The sequence below is a fragment of the Cannabis sativa genome, chromosome 9 (assembly GCF_029168945.1).
Source record: "Cannabis sativa cultivar Pink pepper isolate KNU-18-1 chromosome 9, ASM2916894v1, whole genome shotgun sequence".
Lineage (NCBI taxonomy): Eukaryota > Viridiplantae > Streptophyta > Magnoliopsida > Rosales > Cannabaceae > Cannabis > Cannabis sativa.
In genome coordinates, this window is record NC_083609.1 from 61,116,493 (window position 1) to 61,133,543 (window position 17,051).

General features: G+C 32.0%; 2 protein-coding genes across 5 annotated transcripts; both read right to left on the bottom strand.

Moving 5' to 3' along the window:
- Positions 1-7,640: 7,640 nt before the first annotated feature.
- LOC115723302 (caffeic acid 3-O-methyltransferase) lies at positions 7,641-11,741 on the bottom strand. 4 transcript variants are annotated; one of them, XR_009684593.1, is made up of 5 exons: positions 11,277-11,741; positions 9,144-9,454; positions 8,659-8,723; positions 7,950-8,526; positions 7,641-7,798 (listed from the first exon to the last, which is right to left on the bottom strand). XR_009684593.1 is itself a non-coding variant. In XM_030652742.2 (4 exons), the coding sequence occupies exons 1-4, from the start codon at positions 11,687-11,689 to the stop codon at positions 8,227-8,229; spliced, it is 1,089 nt and encodes a 362-aa protein (XP_030508602.2). In that variant the 5' UTR covers positions 11,690-11,741; the 3' UTR covers positions 7,641-8,226. The 4 variants fall into 4 exon arrangements, 1 of the variants encoding a protein (XP_030508602.2); XR_009684594.1 differs by having other exon boundaries at positions 7,641-7,818; XR_009684592.1 differs by having other exon boundaries at positions 7,943-8,526.
- Positions 11,742-15,180: 3,439 nt separating this feature from the next.
- Positions 15,181-15,984, bottom strand: LOC133031572 (uncharacterized). Its single transcript, XM_061105105.1, has 2 exons — positions 15,346-15,984; positions 15,181-15,255 (listed from the first exon to the last, which is right to left on the bottom strand). The coding sequence occupies exons 1-2, from the start codon at positions 15,982-15,984 to the stop codon at positions 15,181-15,183; spliced, it is 714 nt and encodes a 237-aa protein (XP_060961088.1).
- Positions 15,985-17,051: the final 1,067 nt, after the last annotated feature.

The window sequence follows — 17,051 nt, forward strand, 5'->3', positions numbered from 1 at the left end:
GACACGTTGTGGGCGGGTCATCAAGGGTGGCATAGGACACATGCCCTTTTGAAGCATGGGTACTATTGGCCGCAGATGCGGGAAGATGTGGTGGACTACACAAGGACCTGTCTCGTCTGCCAACAAGACAAAGTGGAGAGGCATAAGACGCCAGGGTTGTTAGAACCTCTGTCGGTCCCAAGCAGGCCATGGGAGAGTGTCTCGCTTGATTTCATCTCAGGTTTGCCGAAGACTGGGGACTTGAATGCAATCTTGGTGATTGTGGATAGATTTTCTAAGTATGCAACCTTCATCCCGGTGTCGAAGCAGTGTCCGGCAGAAGAGACAGCTCAACTTTTCTTCAAGCATATAGTAAAGTACTGGGGAGTACCCCAGAATATAGTAAGTGACCGAGATCGAAGATTCACAGGGACCTTCTGGTCCGAATTATTTAAGCTTCTTGGGTCACAGATGAACATCTCCTCGAGCTACCATCCACAGACAAATGGGCAGACAGAACGATTCAATGGGATGTTGGAGGAGTATTTGCGGCACTTTGTCAATGCCAACCAGAAGAATTGGCCGCAACTACTAGACGTAGCTCAATTTTGTTTCAACTCTCAGAAGAGTTCTTCATCAAACAAGAGCCCTTTTGAAGTTGTGAACGGACAGCAACCACTGTTACCCCACACAGTGGATGAATACCACGGACGGAATCCGCGGGCCTTTAATTTTACAAAAGACTGGAAGAAGAACACAGAGATTGCCCAAGCATATTTAGAGAAAGCTTCACGAAGAATGAAGAAGTGGGCAGATCAGAAACGCCGACCGCTGGAGTTCAAGACAGGTGACTTAGTGTTGATCAAACTGCGGCCAGAACAACTGAGATTCCGAGGGGACAAGGACATCAGACTCGTACGCAAATACGAGGGCCCTGTTCCAGTCATCTCCAAAATTGGCCTAGCATCCTACAAAGTCGAACTACCCTCATGGATGAAGATACACCCGGTCCTGCACGTCAGCAACCTCAAGCCGTATCATGAAGATCCAGAAGATCCAGCGCGCAACCAGTCTACCAGGGACGACATCAGCATTCAACGACGCAGCAGCAGAGAACCAGAAGAAATCCTTGCCGAAAGAACTGTTCGTGTGAAGAAAAAGAAGAGAAAAGAGTACCTGGTCAAATGGCAGGGCCTTGCTGATGACGAGATCAGCTGGGAAAGGCGGAGGACTTGCAGCAGTTTATACAGAAGACTGAAGATCATGCAGCAGGTTCGTCGAGGACGCCGAACAATTAAGTGGGGGAGAATGTGGCGTGCTGCCCCATGGCACACCCACAATAGGGCCATTTTGTAACATGAGCATGCCTTGGTGCTTGATCATTAGTCAAGTCTCGCACCAAGCACCTCATTGGGGTATTTTGTAACATGAGCATGCCTTGGTGCTTGATCATTAGTCAAGTCTTGCACCAAGCACCTCATGGGGGTTAAGAACCTTTTGTTGTTTAGCTTTCTTTCTTTGTATTTCCTTCACATATGTCTACAGAGCTAAAATCATCTATGTTCCTGGAAATCCCTTAAAACCCCAATAAGCTCTTTAGGGGGGGTGACCAGGTGACTTATGAAGCACCTTGTCACCAGCATGATAGGGGCCCAGCTGTGTACTCCCTTGCCCTATCAAGGCCATATATTAATAAAACGATGTTTATCCATGCTTCTTGTGTATGCTTTTGTATGGTCTTTGCGATGCCTGTTTGTTGCCTTTGTTGGGCCATTGCGTGCCATTTGTCTATATGTTTGCTTGTGGGTTGTGTGAGATTGGTCCTTGGGGACGCTTTGTATTTGCTTGCTCATGCTTCTTGTTTGCACTCAACATGTGCGAGACATGTATCGTGCCTAACCTTTGAACTTGTTTGCCTGCAGGCGCGTTTAGGCTGACTTGCTAGCTCGGTGTGCCAGCAAGTGCCGCACGTTCCACCTACTTGGGGGTGTCCAAATAGGCGGCCCGTGACACCTAGCCTGCCTACCCTCAAGGTCGGCCCTGATAATATGTTTAATATATGTGTCATGTTGACACAAATACGAAACATGTTTAACCATAACAATAAAAAAAATGCTTTTTACGACTCCATTTCGTGTCTTACAGACAATTAGTTTAAGACACTAAGGTAGTGTTTGGTTTACATGAATGAGTGTAGGAATGGGATTGCTATTCCTAAAGAAAAATCATTCAAGTGTTTGGTTTGTTTATTGTCAATAGAAAACTCATTCCATAGGAATTGTAATTCATGTAAACTAATGAATTACTTTTCCTAAATAAAATGACTTGAAAAGCTATTCCATACCAACCAAAAATTATTTTTCCTTATCTACCATTCTCATGAATAAATGATTAAAGTTATAATTATATGAGTAATATTTTTTTTTAAATATATATCTACAACATTTAATATTACAATAATATGTTTATTATATTTTTTTTGTACAAAATTATAGGAAAAAAATATTATTACCATTATAATTATATGGATAAACGATGTGTGATGATTAAATTATATGAATAACATTTATGTTGATACTTAAATATTTAATATAAAATAGACTATATTAAATTAAATATTTATTTATATTTTATTATTTGATAATTAAATCTAAAAAATACAATTTGAGAGTGATACATAAATATATACCATTTTTTTTATTTGTACCATAATGGTAATTTTATAAAACAAAAATTATTTTAAAAGAGTAAATGACATTTTGGTCAAAATAATAAAAAATATATTTCATTCTATACTATACAAATCATCACAATTCTTATTTAGTTATTGATTCTATAGTCTTTACCAAACAAAAGAATAGAAATTCCATTCTATTCTATTCCTATTCTTATTACCATTCCCATTCCCATTCCTATTCCATTTTTATTTTGTAACCAACGCCACAATAGTTGGAGACAATTTCTATTGACTTAAAGGTGGTAAACAAGAAAAGTTTTCGTTTTTCATGAATTGGAAAAACATTAAAAGAGGTGGGAGACATTTATATCATAAGGGTTGAGGCCTTTCCTATTAGAGTTTCTAATGATTTAATAAGGTGATTTTTTAAGATGATTAAAAATTTGTTTTTCAATTATTATATGTCGCACTTAAATTAAAAACTATCTCAAAATGAAAAAAATACAAAAATTATTTAAAATTTTACTATCACTATAATTTTCACGATCACTATTAATAATCTATAATTGATCACTATTTGAATATTATTATAATTTTAATTCAAGATTGAGATAATAATTGAATATGCTGTAATTTAAATTATATATTGGACGAGAATATCTGTATAACTTGTATGTAGCAGATAGAGTTTCTATTTAATGCTTTTTATGTTAAAATTTATACGTAAAATAGTTTGCATATAGAGATTAAGGTCTTAGAGAAATAGGAAGAAGAAGTTGTAGGATGGATTAGTAAAATAAATAAATTGCAAAGTTAATGAAATTAATACTCTAAGTTTATCCATTGATATATTCATAATCATTATTATTATTATTATTATTATTATTATTTTTTTTTTTATGAATGAGTGAGTTTTATTGCTCAAAGAATACTATTTACAACTCCAAAAAACTCTAAACTCAAATATTAATGTAACCAGACAAATTAAATTTTAATGTATGAAATATATATATAATTTTATTAGAATAAATTGTGGCATTAACTCATAATAGTGTCCCATTGCTAGCGATTAACTCCCGAATTCATTTTTTTGATTGTAAAACCCTCTAAACTTAAATTCTGTTAGCACTTATAGTCTCTTATACATGTATTTTTGGCATGTCCATGTGAACACAGGGTATTGTCCACGAACACAATGTACACACGACACCATGTACTCTGACCCACCTTATCTCCGACGAGAAGAGCGAGGAGGAGAGGAAGATGTTCGTTCACTTTTGGGTCGCCCGCAATGGAGAAGGAAGGTCAGTGTGTCAACTGTCGGCGGTGTGTGTGATGACTTAGACTAAAATTTAGTCATGGTTTTAGTCTTAGTAGGGCCGGAGTAGGGAGCGACGAGGAGGGAAGTGATTTGCCATGGGGAAGGGAAGGGGTAAGTCATGATTTTAGTCTTATTTTTCTTTTTTTTTTAGCATTTTTTATATGTGTGTGTGAAATTGTGAATAATGAAAATAGTTAAAGAAATATATTAATGTATACGGGTTACTATGTGGATGGGCTTCGCCTGAACTCGTGACTCCTTCAAAAATATCCCTGCGCCCGCGCCCATTTATGCCATGGGTTTAACATGCCCATCCTCTCCTATCCAAGCTCCTCAATATTTCCAATCCACTTTTTCTAGCTATGGATCTTGTGGCAAATTGTTGTGCATAAAGGTACTCCAGATCTCCGCCGACATTCCACAATTAATCATATGACCAAGCATATTATCATACAAAGAATTCATTAATTAGCCAATGCATCAAGAACTGATCAAATTTTCTTCATTGTTGGTGGTCTGGATTAGGGATATTACCTGCAAGAGAGTTTGATATACCATGACATAATCTAAGGATGTAGCCATCAAGATCATACACTCGCACAACAACAAGAACCAGGGATCTTCAAATTGTGTAATTTGTTTGATCTAATCTTAGATTTAGTAGGAGGAGATTATCATTCAGAACTGCCACTTGAGCTTGAACATTTTGTTGTTGTGGAGCTCTTTCTGTTGGAAATTATTTTACCAGGATCTTAGATCTACTCACAAGTATGTTGATTAACACCCTAAATATGAACTTTCTAAAACGAAGAAATAAACACATATAAAGTTTAGGAAACCTTACATTGGGTGCAGCGGAATTAAATGAGTCCTTCCGTTCGGGATCTCTAACTCTTGTATCCTTTACTGTCGCGAGTATTATCAAGATCTGAACCTGGATCTCTTTCTCTGATTCTTTAGTGCTGAAACTCCTTCTTGCTGAAAGTCTTTCTTCACGATCTTCCTCACTATGATTGAGGTATCACTTGCTGTGTGTGGGCACTACTCTAACACTAAGAAATTTCGAAATTGAAGAGGGAAGAAAGAGAAGAAGGTGGCGGCTAGGTATAGAGAGAGAAGGCTCAGGTTTTTCTCTGAAGGAAAAAGTAGAAAATTTAAGTGTAAATTTCCTGAAGCCTTCACTATCTATTTATAGCATTCCACTAGGGTTAGGTTTGAATTATTTGGCATTAAAATAATGAAAATATCAGTTTGAAAAATCATTCCAAGTGGCCGGCCATGTAGTGTAATGGGCCTTACTTGGATTTTGCAGTTTTATCTTTTCTGCATCTGATTTTCTCAAAAACGCCAATTTTCTAATTCAACCATTTAATGTCAATTCTAATTATTTAATAACTGTAAATAATTATTAAATAATATTGTCATTTATCATATTTATTAATTGAACCATACAAAGTATCATAATTAACAAATATGCCCCTAAAACTCTTTCTTTACAATTTCGCCCTTATTTAGTGAAAAATTCACAAATAGACATAGTCTAATTTGAGAATTATAATTGATTAATCAAAACCAATTATATGAGTCTTACAAGCAATATTATCTCAACTAGTGGGGGGACCATTGGTATATAACCGAGCTTCCAATAAGCAGATCAAGAATTTATTATCTAAATTCACTGACTTATTAATTCTTCGTTGAATCCACGCATAGAACTTAGAATTGTACTCTCAGTATATAGAATGCTCTATATGTTCCACCATATAGACACATCATTAGTTATCCATTGTTATAATCCTAATTTGATCAATGATCCTCTATATGAATGATCTACACTGTAAAGGGATTAGATTACTGTTACACCCTACAATGTATTTAATCCTTAAAATACTTAACCCCGTATAAATGATATTTCATCTTATGTGAAATGAGATCTCCACCATTTATTTTCGTTTGGTCAAGCTCGAAGGAGATCATCCTTTACTTACTATTCGCCAGATAGAAGCTATAGATTCCATGTTTATGTTAGCGCTCCCACTCAATTGCACTACCGTGTTCCCAAAATGTATGTATCACCCTGACCCAAAAGTAGGCTTAACTAACAAATCAAAGAACACGAATAGCCTCTTGAGATCGAGCCTAATCATAACAGGATTAAGATCATTTGATCTAGGATCAACTAGGCGATATTGACTTGAATAGATATTACGGTAAGTTTAATAAATATAAGTCAAAGTTCAATATCGGTCCCTTCCGATGCATACTCCATGCATCCAACCTGAGCTTTACTTTAACTAATGCTCTGGAAAGAACATAGCATTTCTCCAAATGCAAGTAAACTCTTGTTGTAGATTATCATATCAGTAAAACCCTGTGTCAGATAAATCTAGGAAACTTTATTCACATAGTCATGTTTACTTTCCAATGTGTTGACAGAACAATAAACATGATCAGGTATGTGAAAATGGTTTCAGATGAATTTATACATTATGTACATATAATCATGAAATAAATCATGTGAACCATGCAACATTAAATGTTATTTCTGATCTATATTAATAAGTAAATCTGATTATATTGAAATGAGTTTTATTTAGGGCATAAAACCCAACACTTTCTTGCTCTGCAGATTTACTCTTTGACATTTACATGGCTCTGATACCATGAAGAACTCTATAAAACTAGCTAGAGTTGTGTTTGAACTTTAAGGAAATACAAGAGAGAGAAGCGATTAGATGGAAATGAGTTGCTCAATCAAATCTTGATTGCTTTGTTTTATTTATACTTAAAAACAATACACAAAGAAAACAAGAGTAGAAACGGTATAACTATATTGATAAAAAAAAGGAAAATAACTTAACAAACTAATTAGCTGTTATAGCTCTTAACTAACCATTTTTTGAGTAGTTGTCTATTCTAATAATATTAAAAATCGATAACTAATCATAAGGTGTATTAGTGTGAAATAATAAGAATATAAAAACAATAAGGTGTCACACCGGACACCTTAAGGTGCCAAATAATAATGCTATTTGAGAATATAGAATAATAAGAAAAACATTGTTTGTTTCAATTGTGGAGAAAGATAGTACGTAGTAGCTCACTGTCAAATCAGTTGGAAGAATCTTGCAACCTTTATGAGTTAGTTCCTAGATGTTAGTCTTTGCCATTTGTACTTTTCAAGATTCAACTTTCCATTCTAATTTGCTAATTAAGTACTCCAAACTTTCTTAAGAATTTTTAACACATCTTTCTTCCTCTTAGGACATGTTAAGTTAAAAGGTTTAAAAAAAGAAGAGAGCAACTTACTTGTCATTTTTGCGCTTTTTGTTTTTTGTTCAGCATTCTTTGGTGTCAGAGCATCATACTCAGTATCACAAAAGAATATTCTTCAGCATCACCGACCACATTGATCTATCGTGATCATGATACAATATCAGGAAGTAGTGTTCAAGTCAGTGCCAAATTTCAATAGAAAAACTCTTAATTTTTATTAATAATCCTTTTGTGAAAATAACCTTACATATAATTTTTAAGCAATTTGTACAATTAATAAATTGATAATAAGCTCCTATATTATTTCAAAGTGTAATAGTAGAACAAGTGGTATAAAATTATCTAATTTCCACTAATCCATCTTATTTGATAGATAAGACCTCATTGTTTGTTTTATTCGCAAAGTGAACTGATTTTTCATTCTTCCTTTTCAAGGGTATTATTAATAATAACATACATTAAATATAGCACTACAACTAATATGTAAGAAAATTCTTAAGCAGGGTCATCATTTTAGCTTACCAAAGACGCATTTCTTATTTTCGCTATATAGAAAAATTATAATCTATAATTTTAAAAGTAGTAGGCATCATATATGCCCGCTTTCAATAATTCAAAATAATTTAAGATGTCGAAATATAACTCAAATAGTCAGTTGTATGCATGTTTGTTTTATTTTATACGCGTACAACTAACTATTTTGAGATTTCGATCAATAATTCAAAATAATTTAACATGTCGAAAATATAATTCAAATAGTTAACTGTACGTATGCTTATTTTATTTATACGTGTACAACTAACTATTTTGAACTTTCGATACTGTAAATTATTCAGAATTTTTTAAAAAACGCACAAAATATCTACTATAACTAATATATAATTTTTCTAGGTATCGAAAACAAACAACGACCCTCCGGTAAGGAAAAAAGTGATGCGACCCCACTTAAGAAGCTCCCTAGCTATGTTAAAAATCAATTGGTCTTGAGAAACTCCATGATATAGGTATTGAAAGCATTGCAAACGACTTTGAAGCCCTTAAAGCCAGCTGCCTTGGCCAATTCCTCAAACTCTTTCTGTGTTCTCTCTTTGCCACCATGATCAACCAACATGATCATATCACTATGGGCTGTACACTTAGCGGCCAAGCTCGAGTCTGGTGCAACCGAAAGAATGAACTCGGCTACGATCACTTTTCCATGACGAGGCACTGCGTCGTAGCAGTTCTTTAATAATTTTAAGCAGTCTTCGTCGCTCCAGTCATGGCAAATCCACTGAAATTTCAATATTCATTAATAGAAATAATAATTTTCCACAAGGTGAGACCCTTTGTGTAGGTTATAAAAATTAATAATTTGATATTTTTGAAAAATAAATCATAATTGTGAAAGAGAGAAAATGTGCACCTTGATGAAAATTGCATCACCTTTTGGCACACTTACAAACATGTCTCCTCCAACATGAGCTACACCTATTATAACAATTAATAATATTAATTAGAATAAAAATGATTTTTGTCTCAAAAACTATTACCACTATTGTTGTAACTATTTTACAACCTAGAAGTATAATATTACTACAAAGTCGTGCCCTTGAATTGTTATTGAATTGATGACTTGCATATATAATAATTACCAATAATATTATCAAATCCTGCCCTCCAAGATGTGCATAATTTGGTAGTTATAACAGTTGAGGAAAATGTAAAATGTAGTAGAAATTTGGGGACACAGTTTAGTAGTACGTAGTTATGGTTAGGGGAAACTCAAAATCATAAATTCAAGTGCAAAATCAATTGGTAAAAAAAATCTTACATGACAACTTCATAAATATATTGATATTCTATTTTTTTTTTTTATTGAAATGGTGAGGCTCTTATAGTTGTACGTACCGGGAAATGGAGGCGCGTCTTCGATAACATGATGCAAATCGAAGTTAATGCCTTTAATAGAAGGGTACTTAGTGACAATCATGCTAAGAACAGCTCCACTGCCACCCCCAACATCGACCATCGAGTTAAGACCCTCGAAACCCTTGTAGGTTTCGAGGATTTTTTTCATGGTAATGCTAGAGTGGTCAAACATTCCTTTGTTGAAGATCTTATTGAATCTTTTATCTATTTGATTGTACTTAAATGCTGGCATTCCATGAGCCTTGTCGAAAGCTATTCCTCCATCAAGTATTGCATCCTTCAAGTGGTACCTATATAATACATATTACCAAATAAATAAAGTATATATAGTAACTTTTTTACACTTTTACTTTTAACTTTTTTTTTTAATTATTATAGTATTTTATAAAATAATAATAAAAAAAAAATAAGAAAACCACGTGAAAGTAATAAAAATATAAACAGCATAAAAAATAATATACATATAAAAAAACTACAAAATAATAAGAATACAATATAAAAATACATCAAAAGACTTTATTTTCTGTAAATAAAATCTTAAAAATTGTAAAATATTTAAAATTCTGTACAACTGTATTTTTATAATTTTTTTTAGTTGTTTTCGAATATTTTTGAAATAATCCCAATATTATTAGAGTAATGGTACTAGACACTATTAATATTCAGTACCATTTAGGATTGACTTAGGGGTGTTCATTGGATCACATCCAATGGATTTGGACCCATCCGATCCAATCTAATTATTTATTGGATATTGAATATGTCATCCAATCCAATCCAATTGAATTGAGTCATCCGATCCGATCCGATCCAATGGATGTATTCGATTGGATCGGTTCCATCCATTGGATGCTTTAACTGGTTTTTTATTGGATTGGATTGGATTCATCCAATGGATCCAATGGATGAATCCAATCAATTTTAGCCACTATTTAGGGTGACTTCATTAAAAAGAAAAAATATATGAAAAAATATAATTTAAAATCTAACAATCCAATAATAAACAATAGTTTAATTCAAATCCAACCTAATTTTCATGATCCCATAATAAAAATATAACACAAATCTAATTTAATAAGCAAAAGTCATAACAAACAAGTCCAATACATCAAATGCAAATATTATATAAAATATTAAATTAATGTGTGCGGGTGCACAATAAAACCTATTAATAATTAATATATTTTTTTAAAACAAAATAATTAAATGTATAAAATTATAAATATTAAATATAATTGGATAGACATTAGATGATATTGGATTGGATCGGTTTGGTTATCCATTGGATCGGATGTGTCATCCAACATCCGCTCCGATCCAATTATGATTGGATATCCGATTCTATGGGATTGGTTCGGATTGGATCGGTCGGTTGGGATTGGATCGGATGACTTTCTGCATACCTCTAGGATTGACTGTGTACTTTAGTTAGCCTTAGAAAAAAGTAAAATTCTATTTAAAGAAATGCTAAGGGACACCGCAAGAAGTGACATATTGTTATTAATAAATTTTAATATCATGTCTCGTACGTTTTAATTTAATAAATGATATAAAAAATCGTAAATTTATTTTAATAATGTATATACTTTACAAAGCAATTTCAATTGGTTTCTCAAAGAACATATATAGTATAACCAAGTAGCATATATATGGGTAAATACTATTTTGGGTCTTATGTTTTGTAAAAATTATTAATTGGACTCTTTATTTTGTTAAATAATAAAATAGACCCTATATTTTCTAAAATAGTAAAAATAGGACCATGAGCTCATTTTTCAACAATTTTATTTTTTAATATAACCAATTTTAAGATAATTTCTAACACGAACAGATACAGAAAATATAATCAGTGTTGTCATATTAACATCTCTAGATCAGATTATTATTAAGTTTTAATTTGACAAAATAAAATCAGTTTAGGGTCATATTTGTACAATTTTAAAAAATATATGATCTATTTTGTCATTTAACAAAACAGAAGGTCTAATTAATAACATTTTCAAAACACATGATCCAAATATTTACCCAATGTATTATATATAATCTTAAACATCAAACTAAATGTAATATTTTCACAAATTAATTTCTCATTAATTAATTATGTATACGTACCAACTCTCCATAAATACTTTATCTTGGACCATGAGACAAAGAGGAGCAATGGAGGCTCCATCTTCATTCTTGGTCAAGAATTTGCTGAGTGGAGCCAGACCATACAGTCTCTCCACTAGTACTTTCCCATTGCTTGTGACTTTATCACGAAGCAAGTAAGTAAGCACGTTGTAGCTTGCCAATAGTCTCAACATTCGGTCTAGCATCATCGACGCATTAGGGTTATTTGTTGGAAGTTGTGCAGCGATGTCCGAAGGGGAAAGGAACGCGTTGGGACCTGCCATAGCTATGATCTCCAAGAGGTCGAGCTCCAAGGCGGTTTTGAGAACCATGGGGAGTATTGAAGAAGTACCAGCTAATTGCATGGCAAATAGGCTGGCTTCTAATTCCTCAGAAATTTGGGTTGGTGCCATCTTTAATTTTATCTAATCTTGTAGTTGAGTAGAGAATATGGGATTTAGCTATACATATATATAGTTGTTACCTAACCATTTTACTTAATTTAATGATATCATCTAATTATAAATTTCAGTTAGTTCAAAATATAGCTATTTAATTATTGAGAATTTTTTAAAAATACATTTCTTTATGTTTTATTATAATTTTACAACCTAAAATTTTTATTTATAAAAATATGGTTGTAAAATTACAAAACTTCATTTTACTTAGCAAAAGATAAAAAAAAAAAAACTAAAAAACAATGAAAAATTAACCTCACGACAACTATATAAATAAACTATAAACAACAAAAAATAACCTCATGATAATTATAATAATAACACAACTATAAATAAACTATAAAATAATAAAAAGATTGTTTATTTTTTTTTATTAAAGAGGTATTTTTATAAATAAAAAAATTCAAAGCGTAGCAATAAATTTTTTTCGGTGTTGATGTATTTTTTTAATTTTTTTTTTAAATTTTTAGTTTATTATGTAATTTTTTTTTATTATATATTGATCATTTGGTAATATAACGTGATTGTTTAAAAACTTATAACGTTGTGTAAAGAAATATTAAGATTGAATATATTGTTAATATTTCAATAACATTAACATTTTTTATCAAAAAATAATATTAACATTTTTGTGAAATATTAAGATAAATTATTGTGAATATGTTAAATTAATTGTATTATGATTGAAGAAAATACTTAAAACTCATTTTTTTTCAAAAAGAATTAAGATTATTTCTCTCATGGCCGTAATTTTATCTCGAAGGTAATAATTTTTTCTTACTTCAAAAAAAAAAAAAAAAACTCATAAAAATATAAAAAGATTTTTTTTTGGTAAGGATAAAAAAATAAAAAGATTGAAGATTATAGGATTAGAATATAGTATCTTAAATTCTTATATTATTTTATTGCTACAAGAAAATATGATCTTTACGAGTATTATAAATATTTAAAGACTATTTTTGTCCTTGATTGGACTAATTAAAGAATATTTTATTGTATGTGCCTAACTTGAATGTATAATTAGTTGTTACGAGAAGTATTACCGTTAATCTCTTGTTACAATCTCTTAGTCAATCTTTATGCCCAAAAATACATGTTAGAATATTTTTTTTCAATTATTCTTTTTCACTGTGGTGTTCGTTATATATGCATGCTTACAATATCATCACGATATTTTTGAAATATTTCGAATAGTTTACCGTATCGAAAATACGTTTGAAGTTTTAATTTGAACACGCGTGGTAAACTGGAATATCAGGAATTCTGTTTTCGGTACTGTAAACTATTCAGAACTTTTCAAAAATTTACAGGAATGATACTGTAACTATAACGAATAACGCTATGGAAAAAAATATTTCGGTGCGCATGTGATTTCGGATGTGGAGGTTGACAGTAGGGCTGTACAGAAATTTTCGTAAACCGCCCAACCCGAATAACCCGACTAAACCAAACCGACAAAACCGAAAAAAAATACAAACCGACATAACTTGACAAAATTCTAAACCGCCCAATCTGTAAATTGGGCGGGTTGAATTTTGACCCAAACCGCCCAATGAACCCGCCCAAACCGATTTAACCCGATTAAGAGTATTTTTTTTTTTATATATATTATATATTATATAATATATAATAATATATAATATATATTAAAAAAAACCCAATCCCTAAATTGAATTTAGATTTGGAATATTATGTATTTAATGTTATTAATTTTTATTTTAGTTGAATCTGAAAAAAAAAAAAAAAAAAAAAAAAAAAAATCCTAATTCGGTTTGGGCGGGTTAACCGCGCCCGGCTTAACGTCCGGTCGGAGTCCCGAGAATTTTTTTTTTTTTAAATTGGGCAGTTTGCATGCAGAATTTTATAACCCGATCTTTATGTCGGGTTGGAAAATATATAGTATAAACCGACTAAACCGACCGATGTACAGCCCTAGTTGACAGTGCACACCTAAAACTAAAAGTATTCCAATGATACACTCCTTATTTATTTTGATATCGGAAAAATTTATTTTCTTTTATAGTCGTATATATGTTATAATTTTTTTAAGATATCTTGTAAAATTTTAATAAATTTGAAAAAATTTAACATGAAAATATTATTAACAAAATTCTTATAAATTCTAAAACATATTGAGGTGTATTGATGCACAAACAAATTTTAGAGGGTAGATGGTAAAATTTTCAAATATTATATATATTGTTCCTAATGTATCATAAAATTTCTTAAGCCTTCTTAGAAAAAAAATCTTAAGTTTTGTTGTTGTAAATTAAATTAAATTATTTAAAAAAGATTAAATAAAAAGTTTAATATGCAAAAAAAGTCAATAAACAATTAAGATGATAGTAAATGTTTATATAGAAGAAGCTAGTACCCTGAAGACTATTTAATTTATTTGAAAGCCTATATAGTTCTAAATCTATCTTTGGAACTTGGAAGTTGGTAGGAAAAAGAAAAGTAAAAATCAATTACTCATGTTTGGTATGGAAAGAAAAATTAATTAATTAACAAAAGTTTTCATACCAAATACCAAAAAATGATTTTTTTTGCACACTTTTTTTTTTTCGAGCATTGCTACTAGGCACCAGTGGTACCTAACACTTTTGCGATATGTCGCGTTGCGATTAGCTAGCGATACTCCCTAAAAATTATTATATTAAATTATATAGGACCCGATACTTAGTTGGACCAATAACAATATTGACACATAAGAGGGTGCTAGGCACCACTGGTGCCCTTTAGCATTCTTTGACTGCTATTTAATCAGACAAAAGATATAGGAAGAAAGATTGATCAAAACTTCACATATTAGCCACCAAATTAGATCACCTTGCAGACATGCATGTTAACAAAAGGTACTCCCACCCTAATTAACGAGTTCGTGACTTAATTTAAAGGACAAGATTGGACAAGATTGGATTTGAGGGAGAGTGTCAAGATGAGCTACTGAACTGTGTTAGTTAGAGTTAGTTAGGCAAGTTGTTGTTAGTTGTTAGTTGCTGGTTATGGTAACTAACTTGTAACTTGTATCTTCAAGCTATATAAAGCTTCTACACTATACTATGTACTACTCTTAATGATTCATTTATGAAAAACAGAGTATAATTCTGTTATTTTCCTTTTCTCTCTAAATCTAATATAGTTTTGTTATGAATAAAAGTGACAATGATCAGTAAAGGCTTTTATTTGTAGTTTGTTAATATTGGAGACAAGTAAATCTTGTAAATATAATAATATATATGCATGCAACGAGAATAATTAGAAAGAAATGAGATCATCAAAGTCTTTAACAGAACATCTAATATATAACCGATCAAAAGCCAAAGAAACATACTTGAAAAGCATTAATTAATACTAAAGGAAATATATTAAAACACTTGAAAACTAAACTCAAAAGATTGATGATAATGATAAAGACTCCATGAACTTGTTCCCTTTGATAGATACTATTTATTATTCCCCAAGAAGACATGAGTAAGAACTCTTTTGGTTTGTAGAGATGCCTTCAAAATATTCAATCCCTATTCATTAAAAACAAAATAACAAAATTAATAAACATACATATAATTAAAATAATGTAATTATAATTAAACTCTAAATTAAAAACAAACCTCATTGATACCAACAGTAACAGTCTTCTCCTGAAGAGCACCAACCTCCTTAACATTGAAAGTGTTGAGCATAGCAATGCTTGAGATAGTAGACATGGGCTTCACTTGAAGATCGTCCATAATCATATAAGTAACCACTCCTTTCACAAACCCACCTTCAACCTCAGCCCCAAAAGATGAAGATCCTCCAACTTGGGTAGCCATAGGTAGCACATAATTTACAACCCTCCCAATAGTACAACAGCAACTAGGGCAAGTAGCATTTGAAACATCACTCCCATAATTATAACAGCGGTCACATAAGTATAGGGTTTGTTTGGAGGTGGTATCATCATTAGTCAAGGAGAAAAGTGTTGAAGAGCCTCCAAGGGTAGCACACTTTGGCTTAAGAAGGATATTTTTATCCACATTAGTTTGGATGTAAGTATCACCAAGATTTTGTAAGCTTTGATAAAGGTTACCTAATGTACCAACCATGCCTTTGGTAGAGAGAAGCCTTATAACAGTCCCAACTGGTATTGATAGAAGTGAGAAGAGGAAATCTGTGAAGTCCTTTCCTGCTTCGGCAAAGAGAACCATTTTCTCCTTTGAATCTATCAGAAGTTTGAGAGTAATAACTTTTGGAGTAGTAGTTGCCATTTTTAATTTGCTATAGGTTTTTTTTTTCTTGATAGGTATGAACGTAATATATGAGTTGTAAGAATTGAAAGTTTATTATATATATAGGGAGATTTATATATGGGGAATAATAGCTATTTTGAAATTTTAATTAATTGGAGTTTCCACGTACTTTTGGAAGCGGCTAATAATATCACATGCATGCACGCATGCACGTCTTTTCGTTTTTCAATATTAATTTGTGGATATATGATGCGATGTATTTTCAAGATATATTTGCTTAATGTATACATCATTCCCCATAAAATATTATCACAATGATCGAAAAGAAATTAATGTTAACGTTTGATAATATTAATGTTACACATGATAGTATATTTATGAGTATTAAAATAATAAAAAAAAAGAGATATTTAGTTTTTACCTATTTTTTTTTCTTCATATTTTTAAATTAATATTTAAATTTAGGTGTTTAATTGAATATTAAATTAAACAAACCGATTCAATCTAATTAGTAATTGGATTGAATTTTGGGGTCTAATTAAATTAGATCGGATGATAATTTTTCAAATTTAATTACTGATTGGATTGAATCGAATGATCATTTTTGTGACATTCAGTAGTCCCGTGGACGTTTGGGTCCTTACACCCACAGAATAATGACTCTTATACACGAGTACGTCACTCTGGCTGCTTCATGGACTGATGACTGGCCCTACAGACCAACAGGAGTGTTTCCAGCATGCTTTGTCCTCACTCGCACGCTTCCTGGGAAAACTTTCTAGGAGGTCACTCATCCTGAAATTGCCCCAGGTCAAGCACGCTTAACTGTGGAGTTCTTTCATGATGGACTCCCGAAAAACAAGATACACATTGTTGATATAGGTAGTACCAATCAATCTATCTTCAACTGTGCAGTCCCATACCTACACAGCCTTAGAATCATCCCACTTGACTTTCCCCAGGCGATGTGAGATTGTACAACTTACCCGGTATTTCCCCTTATGGATCACGGGACTACTGACTGTCACAATCACCCCCCTCACGGGGATTCAAGCCTCTATTGGGTCCTTACACCCACGAAATAA